This window comes from Podarcis tiliguerta (assembly GCF_965153285.1).
Source record: "Podarcis tiliguerta genome assembly, chromosome: 7".
Lineage (NCBI taxonomy): Eukaryota > Metazoa > Chordata > Lepidosauria > Squamata > Lacertidae > Podarcis > Podarcis tiliguerta.
Window position 1 is genome coordinate 39,881,380 of NC_139540.1, and position 27,795 is coordinate 39,909,174.

Consider the following 27,795-nt stretch of genomic DNA (forward strand, 5'->3'; position numbering starts at 1 on the left):
CTTTTGACTTTGTATTTATTATGCTGGGGGCAGCTGCTGAGGGGATGCAGCAAGAAATAGTGCTCCATGCAAGAGATAAGTGTGCGGTTTCTTGACTTTAAGCATGTAAAAAAAGGCACCATGATTAATGCTGTGTTAAATGACATTTAAATGCCAGTTTTATGGTGGACAGATGCTAATAAAACGGGAGTTAAAGGGAAGGTATCCATATTGTACTCTGCTCTTTAATTGCAAAAACACACTAGCTGCAGATTTCTGCAGCCAGGGTGGGAGGTTAACCCTGCATAAGAACCAACTGTATGCTCCTAACTCAGGGTTTCCTAAACTTGGGTCTCCAGCTGTTTTTGGACTACAGTTCCCATCATCCCTGACCATTGACTCTGCTAGCTAGGAATGATGGGAGTTGCAGTCCAAAAACAGCTGGAGACCCAAGTTTGGGAAATCCTGCCCTAACCTCTAAGAGAGAAGCTGAACTTTAAGCACACACTCAGTGCAACTGCACACACACATATATTTGGGGGGAATACATAAAGGGTTGTAGCCAATTAAGTTTTACTCAGATTACACCTCTTTAAATTAATGCACCTAAATTGTTTCTGTTCATTAATTTTTGTTTGGTCTACCATGAGCAAGACTAGCATTGGATCCACATGTCATTTTCAAACAGGTACATGTACACCATGTTTCCTGAAAATGCCATCTTTACATCAGAGGGCAGCATTGCAAAGTGGTAAAATCTCAGTGCAAACAGAAGGTGGTTTGGTTAGGAGATTGAATAGCTAGCAGAAGTAATTTTAAGCAGTGATTGTAATGACGCTTGCGAAGGCAAATGAAGCCACAGAAAGATTGAACCTGTAAACAAGAACACAAATATGAGTAGTGTTAATAGGACTTTTCCAGCTCTAAACATAACCTTGGCTTGGTTTCAAAATCTTGAACTTTCATTACCTCTTAACACAAATCCTTGGGGGGAGGGGAGGAAAGGGGGTTTGGCCTTATTGTTGTTGCTACAGGGCCATGCTACTGGGTTACTTCAAATGTTGACAGCATTCCGGCACACAAAACACTTTTAGGAACTGCTGTACAATCTGCATCCAAATAGTCATACACAATGACCACATGCATGTATTTTGTTCCGTGTGTGTGTGTGTTGGGAAGTCATAGTGATGGCTTCCAAGTGCACAGCAATGTGCATAGCTGTAGCTTCATCACAAGAGGGTAGCATTTAAAACATTTACATCCAACCTTTCTGTCCATCAAGGAAACCCCCTTTTCCACTGCTAAAAACAATAAAAACGTGAGCCACTTTCTTTTTGTTGCCCACAGAAAATATGCACGACCTAGATTTCATACTGCTTCTTGGCTAAAAGCCCCAAATAAGGCAGAACTATTACTCATTTTAGAATTACAAATAGGTAGGCACAAACTTGAAGTCTCTAGGCACTGTTCTGAAAATTTTGGAATTTGATAATTCACAAACAAACAAACCTGAAGTATGCATGCTTAGGATTCAAGATCCCAATATATTATCTCTCTCTCTCTCCACCTCCAATACAGAAATTCAACACCTGAGTATGCGAATGTATGCAGGGAGTTCCCTGTTCTTTGCAAAAGCAGTTCATACACGTACAAGACTTTGTATCACAAGAAAGTCTAGCTGTTCCCAGGATTTCACCTGATATTTGTAGGACTGTGGTATTATTAACATATATTATTATCCCCAGCACCTGCCCTTTACCTAGGTTGGGTTAAAACATTTCAAGTCCAATTAAAAACAGTTTAAAGCAAACTTATTTTATTTTGTTTGGTGCAAAAAATTATTATGATTCCTTAGAGAAGTAAGTGTGTAGATAAAATGACAATATGTTTAAAATCACAATATATCTGATATGGTTAGAAACTATTCTGAAGCCACTGTTCTTTAGTTTTTATGAACTATATAGCCCATTTATGTGAATTTGTTTTAAAGATACAACAGTTCAGTATTTATATTTAGATGATGGTTAATGCTGCACACATGCCCCCGACAGCCTTCATCACCTCAGCAGGAAAAAAAGACTTATTTAACTCTTTGTAATATTTAATCAATTTTTGTAACAAATATAAATTAGCATTACTCCATGTAATATTAGACACACTGTTTCAATGCATACCATTCAGGAAAGCTTCATTAGAACATATGTTACTGGAGTAACAGCCACAGTTTATGTTAAAACGTATAGATAAATTATTTTAAAAGACATCTTCAAACATGCATAATTGATTTTTACATCTACTGGGGGAGGTGGGGAGGATAGCTTGGGAAACCCGTTACAAAAAATACCTTACAGATGGATCAAGACAATTGTTACAAAAATACATTTCGCTCCAGTGCTCCAAAAATTACTTATGGATTACCAGAAAAACAGACACAGTAGAAAAAGTCCCATCACAGTTAAGCATTTGCAAGTTCCACTGGTTTCAATGGCAGATGTAGAAGCACATCCATTTACCTTCTCTCATGAAAATCAATGGAAGCTGAACATGCTTAATATTGCCTGGCACATGCCCAATGTCCACGTTCAAAAAAATAGTTTCTTTTCAGAGTAATCTCTTTTTAAAATGCAGCATTTATCATGTCTGCATTACACATTATATACAAGAATAGTCCATAAATAACTATATTACAAAGTTCATAGACAGAGTAGCAGACGGTATTTCCTTTAGTTTCTTCCTGCATCTGGGAGAACAATTTCTTCCAATCCAACATAGCTAGTTGGGTGGCTGGTTACAGACTGAACATAACAATATAAAAACCCCACCTCTTTTCCCAGCACACTCTTCACTTCATAACTCTGTAATGATAAAACACATTCATTAAAACAAACAATCTTGTACATTTTGTCCCAGTCACCAAACAGCTGAAATATACCCAGTGCAAGGTGATATCCAAAGTAAAATTTCTTGTTTTCTCTTGCTCAAAAAGAAAAGTAGCATGCATACACCTCATTTCTGCAACTGCAAGTAGTTTTCAACTACTTTTATGATCATGTTTTAATTGTTGTAACTAGCCTTGGTCAAGTGTGAAGGGCAGGTGGATGTTATTATTATTATCATTATTATTATTACATTCCTAATGAGTTTGAAAAACAATCACTTTGATAAACAAATGTGAATTAAAATGTGATAAATACAGTATCACAAAAACTGCTTAATCAGGCTTGCTAATCATATATACACTTCCCTGGGAGTAAGTCCCACTGAATGCAATGGGACTTAATTCTAAGTAGACATGTACAGAATTGTTCTGTCTGTGTTCAAATTAAGTGAAAACCAAACTGCCTCTAGGGAACATTCCAAGCATCCAAGAGAAAGGATCTTTAGACCAAAAGGTGAATCAATTAATATTTGTGTTTTCTACAGAGACAATTGTTTTTATTGATGCTTCAGTAAACTTAAACCATTCTCAATTGCCCATGTTCATTGCACCTTCATGTGACTCAGCCCACTTTTAAATGTCACCCTTTTACAGCTAGAATGATGACATTTCAATTTCTTTAATCAATGTGTTTTTAAGTATACATACCCCATTCTCAGAGGGTGAGGACTCCAGGAGTGAAGAAATTGTATTTTGCAGCAGCTAATATAACACATGGAGATAAAGAAAAGAATCATGTTTAAATTTTATTTGGCTACATAAAACAACAGTATTTAGTAAAAGTTAAAATTGTATGCCTATAATGATCTGTCCTCTTGATTATGATAAAGCCAAACAGAAATCAACTTATGTCCCTTAAGGTCTAAGTTCCCAACAAGTTGTATGCTACGTAACATGGTCATGATCCCAGTAAAACCCCTCAAAGAAATTTCCCTACATTTAAGACCTTAGAAATTATTGCAGAAATATTATTTCAGAAAAGAGTTGCACCGTGGATTTATAATTCAACAGGACATAGCTGACAGACTGAAAACTTTGTTAAATCTTGAAATTCAATAGGTGGCCTTGGGGAAGCAGCTCTATCTCATCTTAGCCTCCTAAACAGCCTTGTGAAGTCAGAGTGAAAGATAAAGAGACATTGTAGCCTGCCCTGAGTCATCATGATACAAATGAATAATAACATTGGAGCAGAGCTTTAAATTCTTGTCCCTTCTCCCATTGGGCAAGGGTGGCTAATGTGTGAGGCTCCAGATGTTGGAACACAACTTCCATTAACCCTGACCATTGGCCCATGCTGGCCAGGAGTTGGAGACAAACAACATGTGGTAGGTTGAAGGTTACCAAATCTTGCCATAGAAATATTACTAGTCCTTGGTCCATATATACTTGGAAGTATTTCTCTAGAAATTGGAACTAACAAAGGAGCATCTGTTCCATTTGTTTCTGAAGGCCCTGTAGTCCAAATTCTAAGGCAGATCACTCCACATGGCAATCTACCCCTAACTCTTTACAGATCAACCAAGTTCATCTACATTATAAATGTCCCATAAAAAAGGGTTCTGAGCATTGCAATTAAAGAGTATCTTTCTTCAGGTAAGGTTGTTCATTCCAGAAACTGGCACACGTCTCAGAACAATCCTATTTCTCTGTAACATATAAACTGGTCCAGTTTGTGTGTGTCCCCAGCCAGTGCTTGGATGCAGTCATGGGTCAGATGACAGCTCATCAACTGCAACTCAGTCCTGTCGAGACAGAGACCCTGTGGATAGGTGGTACCCAGGAACTGGGCTGCACTCCCTCTGAAAGAGCAGGTACATACAGTAGTTTGGGAGTGCTCCTAGATCCATCACTGTGAAGACAGATCAAGGTGACCTCAGTGGCTTCTTCGAGTGCCCATTACCAACTTGGTTTGATGTGTCAAATTTTACTGAATGTCATATTGTTATTACTTTTATGTTAAACAGCTTATATATTTTTTATTATATTAAGCTGTATTTTTTAAAGGACCTAAACAAGTCTTATAACCTGTATTTTGTTCTTCTCATACCTTTACTTTTACTATGCACAGTGGTCTGGACTGGCAGTGCAGAAAGACTTCCAGGTGCATCTTGAGAAGTGGTGAAGTTATGGCATCACAACATTGGTTGCAGTAGAGCAAGCCTCTGAAATACAGGGAAAGGTCCATGTTATATGTGCAGCCAGCACCTCATTTTTCTTTATTCCTTTGACAGTTTGAAGGTGACCAAAATCAGTCTTCTTGATGTGAATTTTGATCATTTGCTAGGAGAACTAAAAGCTATCTTTCCCCCTTTCCCCCATGTTCTCTTCATAATGGTAATGCCAGGGAAGAAGGAATCCGAAAGCAAGAACAGGGGTAAGAAGGGAGCTTAACCTTTCCATACTCACCAATTACTCCCCCCATGCTCCCCCCCAGCAAGGCTTGAAGACCAAAATTAACCCAGTTTAAGGAAAAACTAATTAGGAAGGCACATGCATGTGAGAGAAGCAGCAGAGTTAAGTACCCCTCAATCCTACCCTGCTATTTTATTCCAATATTCCAGCAGTAATGTCCTTAGGAAATTTCGTTCAGGGGTTATTTGTTTTTATATCTTTTTTTTTAACGTGCTCTTTTGCCAAAAAAGCTCCCAGAGTGGCTTACGTAAGATTACTAAAAACAAGCTGTTCCCTGCCCACAGGCTTACAATCTAAAAGACACGTGAGGGAGGAAGGGGGGGGAGAGGGGAGGATGAAGACGAAAGAGGCAAACAACGCAGGCACCAATTCTTCAGGTAACGTTATATCCAGCTGAAACGGAAACAACTCCAAAAGGAGAAACTCAGTGGACCTGGTCTCTCAGCAGAGCTGATGGAGGAGCCATACTTTCCATGCCTCCTTATGCTACAGCCTGATGGAATGCATTGTGAACGAGGAGGAGATTATGAGAAATCCATCCTGTGTTCTTTGTTCCCACCAATATTCATAGAGATACAGGTTTTGTTCTTAGTTACAGCAATGATTGACAGATCCATTCCCTCTGGTTCTGTCTAACCCTATAAAATGGTATTCGGTGGCACTGAATTACAAATGTTATGTGCTGCATGCACGAAATAGTACTTTTTGTCTCTCCCAAATATACTGCCAATCAATTTTATTGGATGGCGAAGAGAACAAAATGTCTTAGGAGATAAAATATTTCCTTTTTACTTTCTTCGTGCTGTTCAGTTTTATAAACCGACACAGCTCCAAGTGGGCCCAGTCAGTGCAGAGGGAAGGAGATGGACAGAAATTATAGGAGACATACACATAATTCCCACTCTCTGTAATGTCCAGTTGTGCTGCTTGCATGTGCATTGGGAAGGAGGAAAGAAAGCTTAGTGGGAAGTCCTCTATATCTGGGCACACTGCCTATATGGGGAAGACTCACATCCAAGTATTCTGATGCTTCTTTGAGAAACAATTGGCTGGGTAATTATATTTAAAAAAACCCAGAGGGGTGTAACATTAAAATATGAGATATATCTCTGTACCACAACTCTTAATCCACTAGATGAAATTAAATAGAAACACCTTTGTAACATCTTGATCAAAATTTGGTAAGGCCACAAATTGCCCAACACTACATTAAGGGAACTTTTCTTTTATCCCTTTACTTCTAAATTTCCTTAAAGCTTTTGGCAATGCACTCTGCCAAAAGGCTGAGACTCCAAATATGGAGTGCCCAACAGGACTGCCCTTATCTGTATGTCAGTTGGCACAAGCTTGTTCTTACCTGTCTTGTGGACGCTGCTCTACTTTCCCATTGCCACATCTGTTACACGCAGGCCATGAGAAAGCAGTTCTTTCATTAACACCAGCAACAGTGCCTGTAAAAAAGAAAGGAAATGTTTCTAAAGGCTTAATAGCCATTGACACAAACATCAGAGGTGACCAAAGCTCTTGGCTTGTTATAGGATGGCTCCTTTTTCTCTGCCAAAATAAAGCATTTTTTTCATAAAGTGGGGGCAGGGGGGATTTCAGGTATATGACAACCTGTTTCATTTTTGAAAATATATTTAGATTAGCTTCACAACATCTAGAAACCATTCTTCTAATGCCATTTATTTAAAAGCCCCATCAAAGGCAATTCACATGTTTTCATACACAACACAACTTGGGGATGCACTACCAGAAGATGTAGCGATGGCCACCAACTTAGGCAGCTTTAAAAGGGGAGTAGGCAAATTTATGGAGAATAAAGCTTCCATTGGCTACGATTCATTATGGCTGTGTACTACTTCCAGTATCAGAGACAACATTGTTACAGAGGTTGTGTGCCACTCCTATCCCTGTTGAGTGGTAGAGGGAATCCAGGGAATTTCCAGGTGCTCACCCAGGGTCTGTGTTCCTCTTAGAATCAAGATGAGGCAGAGACTGTCATAGCTTTAAGAAAGATGATTTATTCACATATTTAACACTTGAGTTTGGCTGGAGGGAGTCCTGCTCTTACAGCACGGTCATCTCAAGAGGGGCTTGTTCCCCACGGCAGTGCAGCACTGGAGTCCAATGCATTGCTCCCAGCTAGCCTGACAGAATGATTTCCCAGAACACCTTGCTAAATACACTCTTTTCCTGTCACCTCACACACACATCTTGGCAACCTCTGTCTGCCCAGGCCCAAGGATTCCTCTCTCCAATATGGGCCCTCACCACCTTTTGTCATGTTAACATCTCGATCCCAGGCGAGGATTGGAAAGGAAGTTTAGCCTGTATTTTCCATTGGGCTGGAATCTTCCCTTCATTGCTCCAAATATTAGCTAAATCCTGACATTCATTAATTTCTACTATAAACTAATAGAATCTAGTACTCCAAATCTGCAACAGTATGTTTCTGAATACTAGTAATGATAGACAACTGTTGTGTTTTTGCCTGCTTGCGGGCTTCTCATAAGCGTTAGGCTGACCACTGTGAGAACAGTATGCTAGAATAGATGGGCCTTTGGCCTGCTTCAGCAGGGCTCTTATTATGTTCTCACCCGACAGCTTTTAAAAATTCTTTCACTATTCTACATTTCCGCATTAGAGAGCAAATGTTCTTAGTCACAATGGTTTCAATCCTATATCTGGAAAATGCCAGAGGGAGGGGTGTGGAATATCAACAGATAAGATAGCTTTCTTAAAACATTTACAATGGTCTAAAACCGGGACTTACTTTTTATTTATATCCACATAATTGGAAACTGAAACCGCTAAAAAACCCTGACATACGTGACTAGAAACATTAGGGAACCGAAGGTCAGAGAGATATTCTGGATCGCGAAGCATTGTTGCCAAGTATTATAAAGCAAATAAATGGGGCATTTTATGGGAAGGCTAGTAAAAAGATTTAGAACAATGGCGATTTGTTGATCCAAGCAGTAAACATTAAGGATGTAGCACTGTTTGTGAGCAAAACATACAAATGGATAATCTTGGGACACCTGCAAGTAAAGGGATTACAGTTGCCAAGCCTACAGTGTTTATGTCAAAGGCCAATCACCTAGTAATCCTTGTTATGTTGAGTAAGAGGCACTTAATTCTATGGTAAACTAAAATGTTGGAGAATCAAAACTGGCAATGTCATGTATACTGGAGTAGCAAGGCTGGAACACTTTATTTAAAGTGGAAAAAAGGAAAGCATCCACGTAAGACTTTTTGTTGCTTCATATCCAATCTTAGGAGCTTCCGAAACATTTTAGGATTGACAGCTATTTCCAACTGCATGTAAAAAAAAGTAGTTATTCTCAAGGAAAGCCTGAACCACAGTGAGAAGCATCAATAGATTAAGTGCAGCAGATTGACTGGTCACATTTGCATCTCACTTTCCCTCTAGGGAACTCAAGCTGGGAAATACTGGTTTTCCCAAACTTATCCTTGCATTGATCCTGTCAAATAAGTATTACCTCTGAGATGACATTATGAGATAACACAATTATGTTTGGTGACATAATGAGGTCACCAAACCCCACTCCCTAATTAAGCTGAACTCCTGAGCACGGATTTGAATTCCGACCCAAGCCACGCACTCTAGCTGCTCCGTCACACTGGTGACTAAGCCAATGTTTAAATTAGGTAATACAGGCAGTAAGTTTGAAATAGGGTGCAAAGCTACCTAAACAAGTGAATCAATTATCATTATTCAGAAATATGAGGGGCAGAGGCCACTGTTTCATACACACATCAGTACTAAGTGAATGTAATAAAACATTCTGAAATGGGAGCTTTTGCTGTACAGAAGAGGAAAAAATATCAACTGAAAGCAAGTGCCATACCATAACTGCAGCCATTTGCTGTAGCTTTACTTATATCCAACCAGCTAGGTGATGCTGCAGAGGATTGTACTCAAAAGTGACATAGCTCGCAAACAGACATTCAATGATTAACAATTGTTGATGTTATAGGCCTCCTTTCATGGGCATCACCAATATATTTTTTTGGGGGGGGCAGAACCGACATGATTGGTCAGTTAAGTATTTATATTGTTTTACTTGATTTACTTGATTGTTTTACTGTATTTGTCTTGTACTGTATATGGGGCAGGCCTACTCACCTGATCTGAAATGGCAGCAGGAGAAAAGGCTTTTGTGACTCTCTGCCCATTTTAGGCCTATACCTGGTGGAAGAGCCTAGCAGGAGCCACTATCTATTCCCTATTTGACCCAAATGTTCCAGAGCTTAAGTGTGAGCAGCAACAGCATCACTACCTGCTGGTTCCCTCTGTTATCTTCCTTCATGTTGAAGGGATGCAAGGAGGGGAAAACATAATTATTCCTCCCTCTACTGCACTGCTCTATCTAAGGATTTAGCAGTGAAAGATGGGTTTGAAATGAAAGAAGAAAGGCAAAGGAGAGAAATATATTATTTCCCCCTCCCTCTGCTCTTCCCATACCTGTTAAGAGATGGGGAAGAATGTGGGAAAGGAAATTCTTCCATCTCTGCCCTGTCCCCTTGAACACATGGGGGAAGAGGAGCATTCATCACTGCACTGTGACTCTGCTTGCAAGTAGTGATTAAAGTCTACTATGTGGCATAGCTACCTGAAGCTTTTCTCCTTGTGAGTAGATCGCCAAATGGAGAAGAGAGCAATGTTCCTGGTAAAGTTTGTCCAGACATCACTAGGAACATTGCAGGGAAACATGTGTTTCTTTAGTAAAGTACTCAACCTTTTGCAAAAGAAATTGGAAAGAGAGATCTAAATGAGGGACTCCACCAGCTGTTCCCAGGACTTAGCCCAAGAAAAATAGCTGGCACACATGTGCCCTTAGAAGATGCAACTGGAAAAATGCCTACATCTGTAGGGAACAAACATATTAAATAACTGAGGGAATGTCTGCCACCTTCACAACCTGCGATATCACACAGGGGCTGCACTTCTGTAAAGGTGGGCAATGTTGATGCCTTTGGGTGGTTCAATCCCTATTGCTGACTTGAGATCAAATTCTGTTAAAAATTGCCATTGATTAGTAGAATACAGGTAAGGGCTAGGGTTATGAACAAAGTAGCTGATATGCTAAGTGTTACAGGGGAAAACAAATTAGAAATAGTAATGGAGCAAACATTCTACAAAGTACAAGTACCCATCTATAAATTGACCTTCATTTTAAGAAGTACTGCAAAAGTTTATATAAACCCAGTTCATATAAACCTGGACTTAGATCTATATAAATGTAATATCTGCTAATAATGCCACATAAGGCTACAGTGAGGTATCTTTCAATTTATCCCAATAGCATACACCATTTTTCATTTCTGTTTTATTATTCCATACACCACCTAAAAGGTACTAGTGAGTTGTAGTGCTAGAAAGTTGGACTAGGACTGAGGGGGCACCCAGTTTAAAATCTCAACAAAGCTATGAAGTGATGCTGGGCAATCCTGAGCCTATCACATACACTCCCACCTAACACTCCCACCTAACATGCATCACGGGGTTGCTGGAAATTTAAGATGGGGAGAAGCCATGAAAACTGCCCTAAGCTTTTTGGAGGAAGGGCAAGATAAAACACAATGAAATTAAGGTTTCCAGTACGCAAGAAAGACTGATCAACTTTTGCTTTGGGAAAAGCTTACTAACCTCTTACAGTACAAATGGAATTGACTTGGGTTGCAGAATCCAGCTCATCTAGTTTGACAGGACCAGTCAGTTCAGTGATGTCAGCACCAACAGCCTTATACAAAAGGGGCCTTTGTAACAAGAGAACGGTACGTTCAATGCAAATAATCCTACCTGCCAACAAAGACATTTTGATATGTTACAGTAACAAGGAAAAAGGTGACCATGTTAATTGTCTGGGCCAATAAAGACAACATTCCCAGCCAGTCTTTCACAGAGCTTGATTTGGTCCACTTTACTCACAGACTCTGAAATGAAGCACATGCTATGCTCTTGCTAAAGCAGCTTCCAGTCCAAACTATCTTATGTGTCAATTATTTAAAGGGGAGAAAATCTAACTGGCTTGAGATTGCTTGTGGGATCTCTCTCTCTCTCTCTCTCTCTCTCTCTCTCTCTCTCTCTCTCTCTCTCTCTCTCTCGGTGCCAAGCTGTTCTGAGGCTAGACATGTTGCACTTTGCTCCCAAAAGCAGGAGGGCCAAACCTTTGCTCAGCAGTGTCACATGGATGATTCAATGGGTCTGGATGAATGAAAGGAGTCTTTTGTAAGTAGGTCAGTGGCTCAAACGCAACAGAGGTTCACAATGACCAAAGGTCATAATCATCTAATGAAAAACTTACCCTAAGCATGAGCACAATCCAATTCTATTTTTTTTCCAGCACAACCACTGATACTATGTTAGCAATTCTAGGTGGGAACAAAGGGACAGTGGTCATTATTGGACACTGTATTAAGAGGACGGCAGGAGGGACCACAGTAGTGGTTAAGACGGGTGGACTAGGTCCTGGGAGATCAGGGTTCAAATCCCCACTTGGCCACAAAGTTGGCTGGGTGACCTTGGGCCAGTCACTGCCTCTCGTCCTAACTTTCTTCACAGTGTTGTTGTGGGGATTAAATGGGGAGGGGGAGAACCAGGTATACCACTTTAGGCTGCTTGAATGAAAGGTGGGTTATAACAAAAATGAAATCAACATTATGTGTGCAGCAACCTAAGTAGTTATCAAAGTAGACAGGAGATCTCACACCAGTGCATCTTTCTTTCCACTGCCTTCTCAACAACTGCACTAATGTGGTGTGCAAGACACAACTCTCACTTTGGTAAATGTATCTTGATTACATATACAGTGGTGCCCCGCAAGACGAAATTAATTCGTTCTGTGAGTTTTTCCGTTCTACGAGTTTTTTCATCTTGCAAAGCACCAATGTGTATTGACGGTTTCCCATAGGAATGCATTGGCGGTTTTTTTTTAAAAAGGCGCAAGATGTTTCGTCTTGCGAAGCAAGCCCATAGGGAAATCCGTCTTGCGAAGCAGCTCAGAAAACGAAAAACTCTTTCGTCTTGCGAGTTTTTCGTCTTCCGAGGCATTCGTCTTGCGGGGCACCACTGTACATAATTGTATCCCAACAACAACTTGCTATGTACAACAATGCTACCTGAAGAGGTTAAGCAGAGGCAAGAATGAGAAACAGGAGTACTCCACGGATTCTATTGATATACCAATTCCACTGAGCGAATCCCTCACTCCTTCACATGCCAGCATCCATTCCATCAGGATGTGGCAGAGGGAGAGAGAAAGGAATCAAGACCACTCCACTGAATCTGCTGTGAGACCAGTTTCGGTTTTTTTTCCATTCCAGCTGGTCATTATAACTACTGTATTTTGCTGTTTTGTGAACTTGTGCCCAAGTTCACTTATTTTGTCTCTTTCCTTCTCATCCCTTTTTCCTTTTGCGCTGCATCTTTTAAGGCCAAATTACACACTAGGTTTAAGGCGCAGCATGCAGCTACATTGCTGGTTTTTCTTTCAGGAATTACTGGTGCAGTGGTGTGATTATTTTTGGGATTGTTAAAAAAGAGCGAGAAAAGCATTTTAGCAATAATTAAAAAACAACATAAAAATAGCATCCAAGAATTAACGTGAATTAACAAATGGCCCCATTCACAGCATCGTGCCATGCTCACTGGTGTGGACAGATCATATTTATTTATTAAATTTGTATACCACCCTTGTGGGAAGTCAATTGCAGACAGCAGTAGGAGCCACCCTAGAGACTCATTAGGCTGTAATCTGCAATGGCACAAGGAAGCTTATGAATTTTATTTAAGATTTATCTGTCTCCACTTGTGCTGGAGCTTACCATTTCCACATAGAGCATCTTTGAAGAAAACTGCACATGGGGATGTGCTCTTCAGTGCCTCCATTACTTCTACACTGATCACACATGATGAAGCAATAGAAACTGGCAGAGTTTTTGGAGTTCCAGTCCCACTTTGCAGGGAGAAAGTAGTCACAAACAGCCAAAATTGCCTTTGGCTTGAAGGAGTGCTGCCTGTTACCTAGAATTTGAAAGAAAAAGCATAAGTAATTCATTAAAATTTAACAAAGCATTACTTTTTCTCTCCAGGATTAGATCAAAACTATTAATCAGTTCAGTGGGTATAATCCACAGTTTAGCAGGTAGCATTTAAACCTTTAATTCTGAAGGCTGAATTTTATAATACTTAACGTGATATAGATCTTGGTTCTATGTTTTGCTGTGTCACAATAGTACATCAAAGGACTGAGTATAAGACTCACAGTATGTCTGTAATTCTCTATTATGAAAACCAATTGTTTTAAATTTTATTTTTAAGACTCAAAGTATCACTGTATGCATAGGGACAGCATCAATTATCACCACTACTGCCTTCAGCCTGCAGGGAAGTCCTTATGTGGCATTACTATACAGTGGTACCTTGGGTTAAGTACTTAATTCGTTCCGGAGGTCTGTTCTTAACCTGAAACTGTTCTTAATCTGAAGCACCACTTTAGCTAATGGGGCCTCCCGCTGCTGCTGCGCCGCCGGAGCACGATTTCTGTTCTCATCCTGAAGCAAAGTTCTTAACGTGAAGCACTATTTCTGGGTTAGCAGAGTCTGTAACCTGAAGCATATGTAACCTGAAGCATATGTAACCCGAGGTACCACTGTAAGTAGCCAGAGGTACCACTGTACTGACAAAAGGACTGCATTTGCTTTCACACCCGAAGCTATTATACAACCTTGAACCAGCAAATGATTGCAATAAACTGTAGTTGTTTGAAGTCCTATGGACAGTGCCAGATTTACGTATAAGCTAAACAAGCTATAGCTTAGGGCCCCACTCTCTTGGGGCCCCCAAAAAAATGTAAAGGAAAAACAACAACTGGATGTACATTTCCAAAATATAAGATAAAAAACAAATAAAATAAAACCTACATACAGCAACAGTGTTTTATGTTGCGTAGGCTCCTATGATGTAAGTAATGGGCCCCGCCTGCTATATAAAGGGCCCCATTACCTTCAGTAGCTTAGGGCCTCATCAAACCTAAATCTGGCCCTGCCTATGGAACAGAACTGCATGAATCTTGCCTTGCCACAGATTGCTGCTTAACTGTTGTAGCATAAATCTTAACAGTTAAACTGGCAGACGGAAGGATAAACATTTTCCTTTTCCAGAGGGGTAGCCTGCAACTTGAAACCAGTGAATTACAATCCATAAAGAAGTTCAGTGCCGTCACTTATAGAATGAATTGGGACAAATGGTTTTTCTTTTTAGAAAAGCACGCTACATGTATTGATTGGCTTTGGAATTTCAGGATGTCAATGTTCTCAATGTGCATGACCACTGTTAACATAATTATCACTAACTGTATTTTCCTGCTTTTCATTATCTTTTGACCTCATTGTCTACAATTTCCCCCTGCACAGCATACCTAAAACTCAAGGCAAAACTTCTGATAAAGTGGGCTGTAGCCCATAAAAGCTTACATAATAATACATTTGTTATTCTTGAGGGTGCCACAATGGTCCACACCGTGTGAAATCGCTTCAAGATGCTTCATAGGAAGCAGCTCCTAAATGAAATAAGTAAATGTTTCCTTGTAATGTTTCCTTGCCTGCACTAGGGCTTTCAAACGTATTACCTGAACATTTCTTTACTAATCAACTAAAAAAAGCACTTCTTATTCATGATGTCAGATTATGACTTTGACCTAGTTCATTTAAAGAAATCTACAAATTTACATTTTTTCCCTCTGAATAAGGAAAACACCAGAAGCATTATTATTAAGCTGCGTAATATGCTCCACTCCCTTGGTAAAAACTGCAGTTGGTATGAACCTAGAATCTTTCCTCTTGGATAAATGTCAACATTTTTCAAGGATGCATTTAAACCAGATGATTCATGAAAGATAATGGGAGAAACAAATACATCTACCCAAACAACATAAATGTCCTGCTCAGAACAGAGGGGAAAACAAGCTAAAGGTAAAGGATACAAAAACAAATGAACTCATAGTAAAAGAGCCTACCTTTTGGGTTGACACTGGAAGTAGTTCCAGCTCAAAATTAGAACATTTAATTATTTTACTGGAAAAATATATAGCTAATGCAATTTGATTAAATTTGTCTGTAGTTTTTATAACTTTTTCATGTTTATCACTAAACTGCTTAGGGGCTGAATCCAATCATGGAAGGAAGGCTCCTATCTCTAGCAGCTGCTTCCATGAATAGAAGGCATGGGGAGAAGATTTTCACTGATTCTCTCTTCCTTTTTTAAAAAAAGGCAAAGGTACCCCTGCCCGTACGGGCCAGTCTTGACAGACTCTAGGGTTGTGCGCCCATCTCACTCAAAGAGGCCGGGGGCCAGCGCTGTCCGAAGACACTTCCGGGTCACGTGGCCAGCGTGACATCGCTGCTCTGGCGAGCCAGAGCCGCACACGGAAACGCCGTTTACCTTCCCGCTAGTAAGCGGTCCCTATTTATCTACGTGCACCCGGGAGTGCTTTCGAACTGCTAGGTTGGCAGGCGCTGGGACTGAACAGCGGAAGCGCACCCCGCCACGGGGATTCGAACCGCCGACCTTTCGATTGGCAAGCCCTAGGCGCTGAGGCTTTTACCCACAGCGCCACCCGCCTCCCACCCGCCACCCGCCTCTCTTCCTTTTGTAGTTCCCCAAATCCCCCCATCCCACCCACTAAAAAAAATGACCTAATCTGCTCCAGAGGTTTGAAAGCCCTTTGGAGCAGGGTTAGAAGTTGTATAGGGGGATTCAGGAGAAAGGGGGAATCAGTGAACTTTGCCTTTCCCCACTTCTGTTGAGAGAAACCTCCACTAGAACAAAAAGCCTTCTGGGAGGAGTCACATAACCCCAAATGTCTTCACTGTTTCTGCAAAATGGCGTCTTGTAAGCATCTACATAATACTACCGAAAGTGTTTACGTAATGTTACAGACTGAAAATATCAATGCAGTTACTGATTTATTTATTTTAACCCAAAATATAAATGAACACTTGATGAGCTCTTTGGTCGTATACCATCAGTGCTAATGGCAAAAACAGTCATACTATTCCCTGAATTTATACCCTATATTTCCTATAAGGAAAACATGGTTCTCCAGCTCCTCCATTCTCCATGGGGCTGGTTAGGCTGAGAGACAGGCTACCCAATGAGCTTCATGATTGAGTGGGGATTTGAACCCAGGCCTCCACAATACTAGTCTGATACTATTCACAGAAACCTTATAGCTGCCTTTGGGCTCCTTTAGGACCCAAGTAGTTTACTAGAAACATGGTGTATGTATATATTAATAAGCAAAGGTTATTGAAGTGAGTATGTTTAGCTAAAAGCATACAATGTTTTTTTATTTTTCTCTCTCATTTGCAGCTTGTTACAATGAAGTATTTGTACAGTGGTGCCTCGCAAGACGAAAAGAATCCGTTCCGGGAGTCTTTTCGTCTTGCGGTTTTTTCGTCTTGCGAAGCAAGCCCATTGACGGAGTAGCGCTATTAGCGCTATTGGCTAAAAAAGGGCTAAAAACGGCTTTTTATGGGGGGGGATTAGCGGTTTTGCTGCTAAAATGCTTTTAGCAGCTTAGCGATTCAGAATAAGGGGTTTTGGAGCAAAAAAAAAATTCGATTTTTTTTTCGTCATTTTTCGTCTTGCGAAGCAAGCCCATAGGGAAATTTGTCCTGCGAAGCGCCTCTGCAGACGGAAAACCCTTTCGTCTTGCGGGTTTTCCGTCTTGCGAGGCATTCGTCTTGTGGGGCACCACTGTACTTTTAAAGAATAAAACAGTATTGTCTGGGAAACAACAAACAGATTTGCAGCAGTCTAAAAGGCTAAAAAAATATTGTGGCAAATGCTTTGGTGGCCAGAATAAGTTGATTAGTCTTTAAAGTGACACAAGAATATCATTTTGCCTCCTTTTTGTTGATATTCCTACCCTTCTGGAAGTTGTAGAGTTAAGGTTTCATTCGGATGTCACCACTTATATAAATATATATTTTTTTAAAAAAACACCCATATACCCATCTAATGATTTATTTAATAGCTGCACAGCAGAGAGGTTGGAAAATATGAGTGACAAAATATTTGGCTAAAGATATGGCAATTTATTAAATTCAGTTTTGCTATTGTTCTTAAAAAAACAAAACTTTTATATTTCATACCCAGAACTTACTTTCCATAACTACAGATTTTAAAAGTTAATTGAAAGACTCAGGGTTTTTTTGTTTTTTAAAAAAGAATCACATGGAGAAACATTAGAAATCTGAAACTCTAACCTTTAGATTCTGACCATTGGGACAGTCAGCCAAAAAGTAAATAACAATAAATCATTTTAATACCATCATCTTTCTGTTTCTGTGTCAATTTGTTCTGAACAGAAAGGACAAAACAGACAAAACAGCAGCAGGATTGAGTTATGCGACAGTACAGCTCCCCCAAGCACAGATGGAATATATTTCCTTATTTTCCTTTTGTACCATAATACTTATTTTGAATAGTAATAATAAAAATGGCCATGTTTCCATTTCTCACTTCACATCAAGTGAAGTCCTGGAGAGTTCTAGTTCAAAGAGCTATACTGAACAATACTGGTGATTAAAAAATAAATAAAAATCTTATCATTGTTAAGCACAAAACTTATTTTATAAATAAAATGCATAAAATCATACAGGGGTTTCTCTCTCTTTCTCTGTGTGTGTTCTGAAAAAGTTAGTCAACAAGAGAAAACCAAACTAAGCCAAGGTCTTCACCTTCATATTTTATGATGCACTAGACTTGTGCGAAGGACAAATCTTTACTGGCAAAGACTGAAGCAGTAAACAAGTTTCAGCCATGGCATTTTGTTTCCAAAGTGTTTACAAAAGGTAAGTTCCTTTTTTATCTTCACAGCTGCAAAATCAAACTCTTTCGGTTCTTTCAAATCATTCTTGAAGATTTAAACACTGGATTGTGGCTATAAAACAGTATATCTAGAATTATCACTTATTAAAGACATCTGAGGTGAATTACTTGAGTAGCTATGATATCTTTTCAACATATCTGCCCAGGGATAAGGAAGCATCCAGTAAACACTGAGCTGAAATTAGAAGTAGAAACCAATTTAAACAGAGCTTGCTGGTGTCTTGAGTCTCTGGATGTTAACTCCCTCCAAATGTGAGGCCCATGTATTCAGAAGGCATACAAATTTATGTGAGAGCAAAGCAGAACCAGCTTGAAGCAATGTTGGGGCATGCGACCTGCCAACAATTAATTTGTTGGGTAACACACAAGTTTTTGTTTGTTTTTTTAAAATAATTTTCTATTATAAAAAAGACCAATTCAATCTTTGGAGTTAGCCCTTCAACAACCGACCCCTCTCGCTCTCCAGGTTTTAGGAGAGCCCCACAAACTCGGGGGACAGCAGGAGGCGCAGCGCGCCTTTCCCGCTGTCCCCCGACTTGGTTAGAAGGCTGGTGGGGGGAAGAAGCCTGCTCCTCCCCGTCGCCAGCCCCGCAAACTCGGGGGACAGCGGGAGAGGCGCAGCGGAGGGCTTCCCCCTCCTCCAGCCCCGCAAGCTCCCAGAGCGATGCCAAAGCTGCACGCAACTTCAGCATGGCTCTGGGTCCCGTTCTGAGGGCTGGGGGAGGGGGAAGCTCGGGCTTCCCCCACCCCAGCCCCGCGCCTGGGGGGGGGGGAAATAATTCCCCCCCTTTATTCCCCCCCCCCCCAAATCTAGGTGCGTCCTATGGGCCGGTGCGTCCTATAGGGCGAAAAATACGGCAATATAGAAATGTTAAGTGAGGCGAAAACGCCAGGACTTGTAGAAGGACTATTGCAGAAGGAGAGAAAAACAACAACACGCCTGGATTGTTAAGAGACAGAGGGAGGGGCAGGTGAAATATGGCTCAGTCGTATGCAGTTTTTGTAAAGCAGTTTTTAGGTGTAGGAACTTTAGTCATGGCTCCTATAATTATATAACAGTGCTTGTTTTGTTCCCCAAATATAAATCTGATGTCAGATTTATGCATCTCAGGGTGGTTTCTGCTTACGGCAATAGCAAATGCCCCAATTCATACCATAGTAAAAATTTCTCTCCAATCTGCCAATTTTTTGTAATTGGCCAATTTGCAATGCTATATCCTCAACTGTCCAAATCACAGATCAACAACCCCTGGCCTGCATGCACTCCTCAAGTGCATGCTGGGGCTGTTGTGAAAAGTGCCTTAACCTCCCACCCGCAGAACTCCTCATCCACCCTTTGCCGATGCTTCCCCAATCTTTTTCAATACAAGTTAGGGTCCCTGCAGGTACACCCACCTTCCATCTATTTTTTAATCCCTACAACCCGTATATATACTATTAGCTGAATTGCAAATGCTTTGGTAAACTTCTTTCTTTGTATCAGGAGCACGATACTGTGGTCCTCCTGATATTGCTGGACTACAGCTTCCATCCTCCCTGGCCTTGCTGACTAGGGCAGAAAGTAGCTGGCAAAGGTTAATACAGTGGTACCTTGTCAAACTTAACCCATCCCAGGAGTCCGTTCGACTCCCGGAACTATTTGAAAACCAAGGCGCGGCTTCCGATTGGCTGTAGGAGATACCTGCACTCAAGCGAAAGCCGTGTCGAACGTTTGGCTTCCGAAAAATGTTCATAAAGCGGAACACTTACTTCTGGGTTAGTGGCGTTCAGGAGCCAAGCCAAGCTACCACTGTATAAGAATGTAAGAAGGGCCTGTTGGAAGAGGCCAAAAGTCCACCTGCTCCAGTACTCTGTTCTGTGGTTAACCAGATGTCCATGGGTTTCCCATTTCTGCTCTATAGATAGCCGGCAGCCAGGCCAAATCCCGTGAGGCAGAATCACATCATAGGTAATCAGGGACAGCCAATGTGGTGCCTCCAGATGTTGCTGAACTGCAACACTCAGCATCTCTTACGCTGGGTGGTACTGAGAGGAGCTGTAGAAACCTGTTATTCTGATTGTTATCGAATGGCATCAGTTACCTGTTGCTTGCTTTAAACAGTGCAAATGTATGTGCTCTCAAAGAATTTGTATAAATTCTGTCTCCTTTCCACTAACTGGAAACAGTATCCTCCTGCTCAAGGTTGGGAAATGATATACAAAAAAGACTAAAAAGAGAGAGAGAGGAGCCATCTACATATACAGTGGTACCTCGGGTTACAGATGCTTCAGGTTACAGACTCCGCTAACCCAGAAATAGTACCTCGGGTTAAGAACTTTGCTTCAGCATGAGAACAGAAATCGTGCTCCGGCAGCGCAGCGGCAGCAGGAGGCCCCATTAGCTAAAGTGGCACCTCAGGTTAAGAACAGTTTCAAGTTAAGACCTCCAGAACAAATTAAGTTCTTAACCTGAGGTACCACTGTATATATTGTTTGGACCAGCTATGTTTAAACAGAAATGTTTTGTTAGTTTGCAAAGACACAGGTCTCTAAAACCAACAAACCAGCCCACTCAAAGAATTACCTGCAGTCTTTGATGTACAACATGTGCCCAAAAGCTGCAACACTGATGTGAGCCAACCACCTGAAATGCAATTAAAATGTAAGCAAAATGCATAATTTCAAACATGTTAATATGCTAATAAATATGCCACTTGTAAAACCTGTGATGACAACAAGAATACCTGAAGAATTTCCTCGAGATTGTGCACGGCTGGGGGGAAATACAAATCTGAAATTTGTTCTTCGCTGTCATCTATATCAATTTGTCTTTGGTCCGGTTGAGCAGCAATAATGTAACAGAAACTAGGAGCAGGCAGGTTAGCAGTAATCTGCTGAAAATTAAGCAATCAAAATAGGCAGGGTCATAAAATGTGAATGCTCTATAGCAAATTTATTTAGTTGATGGAGTAAAGTAGTGAAAATGATTGGGAATGGCACATTTGATTTAGGAAAACTTTTTCTTAAGGCATGGTTAATCGTACCTTGTCCTCCAAATGTCAGAAAGCTGACCCTTTTGGCATAATCTGGAACAATATATCATTTATACATTCCTGAGTGGCTACACCCATGAATCTATGTCACAAGAAAACATAGCTAAGCACAATCAACAATCAAAAAATCTTTTTTTTGTCATGGCAGTCACGGATGAAACAGATTCCATTATTTTCATGCCTTTCGATGATTTCTATGACATTTGAGAATTTTAGCACGTGGGTGAATTTGACAATAAACAGATGAAGTCGCATCACTGAGAAACATGAATGCTGCCAAATTAAATCTTAAGCAGCGAGAGAATAATAGGGAACATGAAGCAACGTGACTCTCTCCCCTTGTTATGATGAGAACAAATCTTTTTTGTTTCAGGAGAATATCCACTATTTATGCAGATTATAGATCAACGTGTTTCTCTCTTGTTTAGTGCTATAGAAGTAATATATTATTCATTTTGGGAGTCATTGCCTGAGAGTTACTAAAAACATAAATAAATTAGGATTAATGAAAACAGCTGTTTAGCTATTAATCCCTGTCCCTGATTTGCTCACAAAATGTCAGCCCGGGACTGGATTTCTTCCCGTTTCTCGTTGATACACTGGGTTCTGATGACTCACAGATCCTTCCAGGAAGAAACAATAAATTAACATAAAGATTTAAATTTAGAAGGAGAAGAATGTGTACTGTACGGACACATTTGTGTTGCTAAAAATGATGGACATGAACAAATATATAGAGAAACTGGCAGTGATTAAAAATAGCTCCTAGGATTGCTTATGACATCCCTGCCTCAAAGAAGAGCTAGCAAAGTGTTGGAGAACACTATCTACAATATGGGAAGACAAAAATTCTAAATCTTATTTCAGCTTCAGCTCTCTACCTTCATCTGTAACATAGGCTAAACAGTAGTACTGGCCTACGTGTCAAACACTTGAAATGTGCTACACAAATGCTAGGCATTATGATAATGTAAACACAGCTGCAGCAGAGGGAGAGGAGGGAAGATCTACTCTAATGGCTCCATTTGGCTCTCACTAGCCCTAAACCATTTCAGTGCCAGTCGGTTCTTTGTAACTGATGCTTGAGGTTGTTGTTTTCCTCTTCCATCCTCATTCCTTTTTCCTTCTGTGTCATGTCTTTAGAGTATAAGCATGAGGGCAGGGACTGTCTGAGTTTTTGCTGATATGGAAACGACTTTGGAAGCCTTTTTGGACGAAAAGGGGGATGGGGAGGAGTGATACTAGAAATAAATAAATAATAGATAAATGGGTAATTAAAAGTTACTGCCTTTTAAAGCACTATTTGAAACGAAGAACAAATGAAAAGGAAAGGAGGAGTTTGAAACAGCAGCTTACCATTTCACTTTCTTGACTTTGACCATGAACTTTTACAGGCAATAATGGTGGCCATAAACTGTCTATTAAGCTAAAAAGTCCAGGCACTCTTTGAAGAAAACAAAGAACAAAACAAAACAAAACAAAACAGACAACACACAAACATGGTGAAATTTAGCTTCACAATGCTGTATTACGATGTTTTAAAATGCTATATTCAGATAATTTCAATAATTTGAAACACCACAAAACCAAATTCCTGCCATATTGAACATTGCATTCTAGATTTTAATTTCCCTAATGGAATTCCATTTTGCTGTTACAAGGGGGAGGGGGGAATTGACTGCTGCTTTTTAAAAAGTTGAATAAGCTAATTTAATTCTATGGAAGTGCTATCTACATATTTCTAATATTATTATTGGATATTATTTCTTAGGCAAATAAATAATATCTACTACCTAGGGTTAAGAAATTGTCTCCACTTGTAGACACTAACTATTAACAATATAGAAGGGGAACATATCTATGAACAAACTGTGTTGGAATTGTCCAAGTTTCAGAATGAGCTTGTGTATGATACAACAACTTGTTACACAGTAATATGATCTGAGCCCATAGTACACAAAGCATTCCCTTATCATACTCTTTTTTTTAAAGGAAGTAAAACCCCAAATCAATTGTCATGCACTTTCATAAGATTAAAATTATATGTATGCTGGAAAATACAATCTTACAGGTCTGATGAATTGTGCTAGGTGCTCTTTTTGCTAATATCAGAAGCTGAATCTTGCTAGAGATATCTTGGGCATTGGGACGTGGTAGACTAAAAAGGAATGGGAGAAGAAAACCAAGGGAATAGTCGACAGAGAAGCCGGCCCCAAAGTGTGTGAAGTAAACAGAAGAATAAGGAGAAGAATAAGAACCAAATACATAGCTAATCAGATTCATTTTTTGCAATGTCTATAAAACAGAACAATGCCAGTCAGGCAACTTATGTGATTCTTTCCCATGTCAGCACCACCAACTACAGAGCGGGGCAATGATAACATGGGAAGGATAATAGAATTCATCCGATCTACCAACGCTGGCTGTAGGGAAGCAGAATGTCTAGGACAACAGGCCTTGGCAAAGAGGTAGAGCATGTTAAATGTAAAAAGTGTTTGAAGTAGATATACAGTAGAAAACAACAGTGTGCCAATGCAGAGATTAAAGGTCAGGATCATTGGATTAGCATAGCAAAAGGAAGCACAATTCAGAATCCCCCTGCTGAAATAACTGAAGTGGTAAAAAAAGGCAGGATGGAAGGCTAGCAAACTGATGCGAAAACCTAACAAGAGATTACTAGCCTTTTTAAAAAGAGGTTTATCAGTAGATACAAAGATGAAAGCAGTAGTTCTTAAGAGTCACCAACTTTGGCAGGAGAAAAAAAGGGAAAGGTGGTGGTATGTCTGTGAAAAAGTAGAGATAAAGGTTTTTCCCAAATTGACTGAGAAATGGGAAGGGGGAAGAGCTCCACATTTACAGTGTACGGCTAGAGACATTGACTCAGGAGGAAATGTCAAGAGATATGGGACTAATGAAAGATGAAGATAAGTATGTTGCAAAAGAGGCAGAGGAGAGATGGAAAGGCCACCAAAACAGAATAATTCCATGGAAACACAATGATGGCAAGTAGTGATATCTTCCTGGCAATACAAGAGTTAATTGGGAAGTTCCAGGGCTAAACTCCACTCAAGTGGAGTTGGAGCCCTAATGTTGTTACAACTCCCCTGTGATCCATGAATGAAGGACAGCGAGCTAGTATTTAATCTCTGTGGATTACTGCTGATTCAAAGTATGTATCATCAGGAAAACACAATACTATTGTGCTCATATTGCTTATGGGCTTACAACTCTTGGGCACTACACAACAAATAAAACAGTCTGGGATAAAGATGACAAATCAAGGGAAAGATGGGTTTTAATTGTTTTTAAGACATAAGGTTTTAATGACAGAGCCTCTATTCAGTGGAAGATTTTACCTAAATTGCTAGGAATCACTGAGGACTGGTTCTAGTTCTTTTCCTACAGAGAATGACAGAAACCTGACAAATTCTGATAGAATTCAGCACATTGCTCTCTTTTCCTAGTTTTATCACCATCTCTCATTAGTCACCCTCTGTTAGGCAACGACAAAGTATTCAGGTTAAGGTAGCAGAGCTCAGGGAAGGCTGGTAGTCATGTGAGTAAGAGCAATAGCATGCAAGGATGCCAGGAAACAATGATACTGCCCTACATGCTGATAATGCATCAGATTTAGTAACAACTGCATGCAGTTCTAGTCACCCCCTCTCAAAAACTCAGAAGAGCAATAAAAAAAGGTCAGGGATAACAAATGTCTTTATGAGGAAAAGCTGAAGCGATAGTCACCCTTTAGGTTACACTGTCAAGTCCATGAGAACAGAACGCCCTGGAGAAATGCTAGCATGAACTGGGGCAGAGCAGCAATATATTTATAATGTATGTTTAATGGTAAAGCACCATGGATAAGAGTGCTTTAGAAGAGTAGTCTTCCAGCCTTTCAGGCCCAGGACCTTTATGCATTCCCAAACTGCAACATGGGACCCACTTCAACTTGTTATTACAATTCGGTATATGCCCATTATGAGCCTTCTCTCTTTAATGTGGAGAGTAAGAAAGGCTCCTTTTTTAAATATTTGTACAAAACACAGCATTTCGTAAAGTGCAGCTTGCGATGGTGGAGTGAAAAAGCAATAGCCACTCATGCAGGGTACCTACCTTCCCCTTTTCTCTCTCTTCTTAAAGAGAAACCCAAACAAAACTGTGGTCATGGCACTGTGCTCTTAACTCACCTGCTTAAGCATCATGCTTTAGAACAGGGGGTAAGCCCTATGGACTACAACTCCCATCATCTGAGTGGAGAGAAGAACTAAAAGGTTTCAAAGGATCGATCATTTTTACCCAAGCATCAAATCTTACTTGAAAACAGGATAATTGGTTCGTTACATTGACATTTTTAATTTTCTAAATGTAAACTATTTTCTAATTTTTAAATATTAAGAGCGAGATTGCTTGAATGCAACTCTCCCCCTCCCTTTTTTTACAGGTTCCAAATTGTGTGACTACTGAACAATCTAGAGGACCCTGGCCAACCTTTCTGCCAAGTCACAATAGAGTGGCACACTGCCATGCACCATAGTACCATATGCAGCATTCCCCCAATGCTCTGCTGTGGCTTTGTGTCTGGCAAGCAGCACAGTGCAGGTATGTGAAGCCTGAGTTTCTGTATTAGTCAGATTCTTGCTCTCTCTGCCTCAAATCCTGTCAGTGCCACTTACAGCATTCATAATGCAGGTTTGCCACCCATTGTTTATATCAGGGATGGCAGGGACCTGTGGCCTTCCAAATATTGTTCCAACTCCTACCAGCTTAGTTAGCATGGCTGAGGGTCAGGAATGATGAGAGTTGTAGTCCAGAAACACCATAAAAGCATAATCTTAAAGCACAGACAACAATGAATCTTGTGACACTTCAAAGACCATGGGAGTTATTATGCCTTAATAAAACTGTTAGTGTTTAAGGTGCTGGTGTTTTTGCTGTATCACACAAGGACAGAACTGTAGAGTTGGAAGGGATCCTGAGGGACATGTAGTCCAATCCCCTGCATGGCAGGACTCTTCTGCCCAATGTAGGGCTCAAACACAGATACTGTACTGGAAGATAAACTTATGGTGTTATTCTTACCTCCCTCTAGTAAGTCTCTGCAAAATTTTAATTCCTGATAAACGACAGTATTTTCCTTCCCATTTTTGGATACATTCTTCTATCTGTTCTGAAGAAAACAGGGCATGAAATTGTACCTCACTGAATATTCCATAGGCATCCTGAACGAGGAGGCACAACCTGCAAAAAGGTGTATAAAATTTAGTCTGTTAGTGGCATGCCCAAAGGAGCTCTCTAACATCTCAGAATTAAACATTTGTTCACAGGACAGAAGCCTTGGGTTTTCGTAAAGGCTTATTAAATTCTGATGAAATCTTAATGCATCACAACTGGTAGCAAAACTGATTTACTGTAGCTACACAAGATAAAAAGATCCAAATGATGGGACGTCCTCTGCCTGTGGCCTTGGAGAGCAGCCGCCAATCAAGGAAGACAATATGTAGCCTCTGACTCTACAGAAGGCAGCTTCATTATCTTTATATGTACCCATGAATAAATTTCACATTGTGCTTTAAAATATAAGGATGTAACAAAAAATTAATCTCCTCCACCCCTTAAGGCAATGACTCCTAGTACTTTTTACTATCAGAGGCAGTAAGTTTCTGTATACCAACTGCTAAGAATTGCAAGTGCTGCTCTCAGATCCTGCTTTCAGTCCTTCCACAGGCAACTGTGAGAACTGGAAATTGGACTAGACGGGCCACTGACCTGATCCAGGTCTTTTTTTTTTTTAGTTCTTACGACTTTAGTGACTTCCTGGAGTAATGGGCTGAGTTGAGTTCCAATGCTCTTCCTTCCTATACAAATATCAGCTTGGTTCACACATGGCTTAGTGCTATTTGTAAATCCTGCTCAGCAGATTTGAAACCAGGTTGCTGGTTTATGAATCCTGGTTTAAGTTAGCTAGGCGACTAAACCCAGCACTTTTTTAAAACCATGGTTTATTTGACCTCACATCAGACGTTTGCCAAACTAAAAAGGCTTGAGAGGCAAGAATAGCTGGGGGGGGGGGGGGCAGGAATGTCGGAGAAACAAGCCATGGTTTGTTTGATACTCTGTGGGACCCCTTGTGGTTAACATGTGATTTCTTAAGCCAGTGCCGGGCCCAGGATGTTTAGCCGCTTGAGGCAAAACAAAAAATGCCACCCTGCCCTTATCCATCACCTCCTTCTGTCGCCATTACATTCTCCTCTGCTGCTGCCTGAGGCAACTGAAGGAGGCCCAAGGAAGCTCCGGCATGCTGAAGGCGGTGGAGGAGGGAAAAGGAGGCTGGAGAGGAGCAGGCAGCAGTGGAAGCAGCAGAGGAGCTAGTGGTGGGTGAAAAGTGGTGGCAGCAAGCAGTGCACTTCCGCCCCACCCCCCCATCTGCCAACCCTCCCAGCTGTCACCAGTCTGCCACCAGAGGCAACTGCCTCACCAAGCCTCATGAGCAGGCTGGCCCTGTCTTAAAC

The 27,795-nt window shown here is 40.6% G+C and overlaps 1 protein-coding gene across 5 annotated transcripts in view; it reads right to left on the bottom strand.

Moving 5' to 3' along the window:
• Positions 1-2,062: 2,062 nt before the first annotated feature.
• The window catches only part of SPIDR (scaffold protein involved in DNA repair), a 157,451-nt gene continuing 131,718 nt past the window's right edge, over positions 2,063-27,795 (bottom strand). For 2 of the 5 annotated variants that reach the window (XM_083451603.1, XM_083451601.1), the window contains exons 11-20: positions 26,366-26,524; positions 22,643-22,730; positions 20,978-21,127; positions 20,818-20,877; positions 13,184-13,382; positions 11,007-11,159; positions 6,687-6,780; positions 4,965-5,079; positions 3,566-3,619; positions 2,063-2,834 (exon numbers count right to left, since the gene is read on the bottom strand). In XM_083451603.1, the coding sequence (XP_083307729.1) occupies positions 2,703-2,834; positions 3,566-3,619; positions 4,965-5,079; positions 6,687-6,780; positions 11,007-11,159; positions 13,184-13,382; positions 20,818-20,877; positions 20,978-21,127; positions 22,643-22,730; positions 26,366-26,524 (1,204 nt within the window). In that variant the 3' untranslated portion in view covers positions 2,063-2,702. The remainder of the gene's footprint in view (positions 2,835-3,565; positions 3,620-4,964; positions 5,080-6,686; positions 6,781-11,006; positions 11,160-13,183; positions 13,383-20,817; positions 20,878-20,977; positions 21,128-22,642; positions 22,731-26,365; positions 26,525-27,795) is intronic. The other 3 variants (XR_014514057.1, XM_083451602.1, XM_083451604.1) reach the window with 3 other exon arrangements.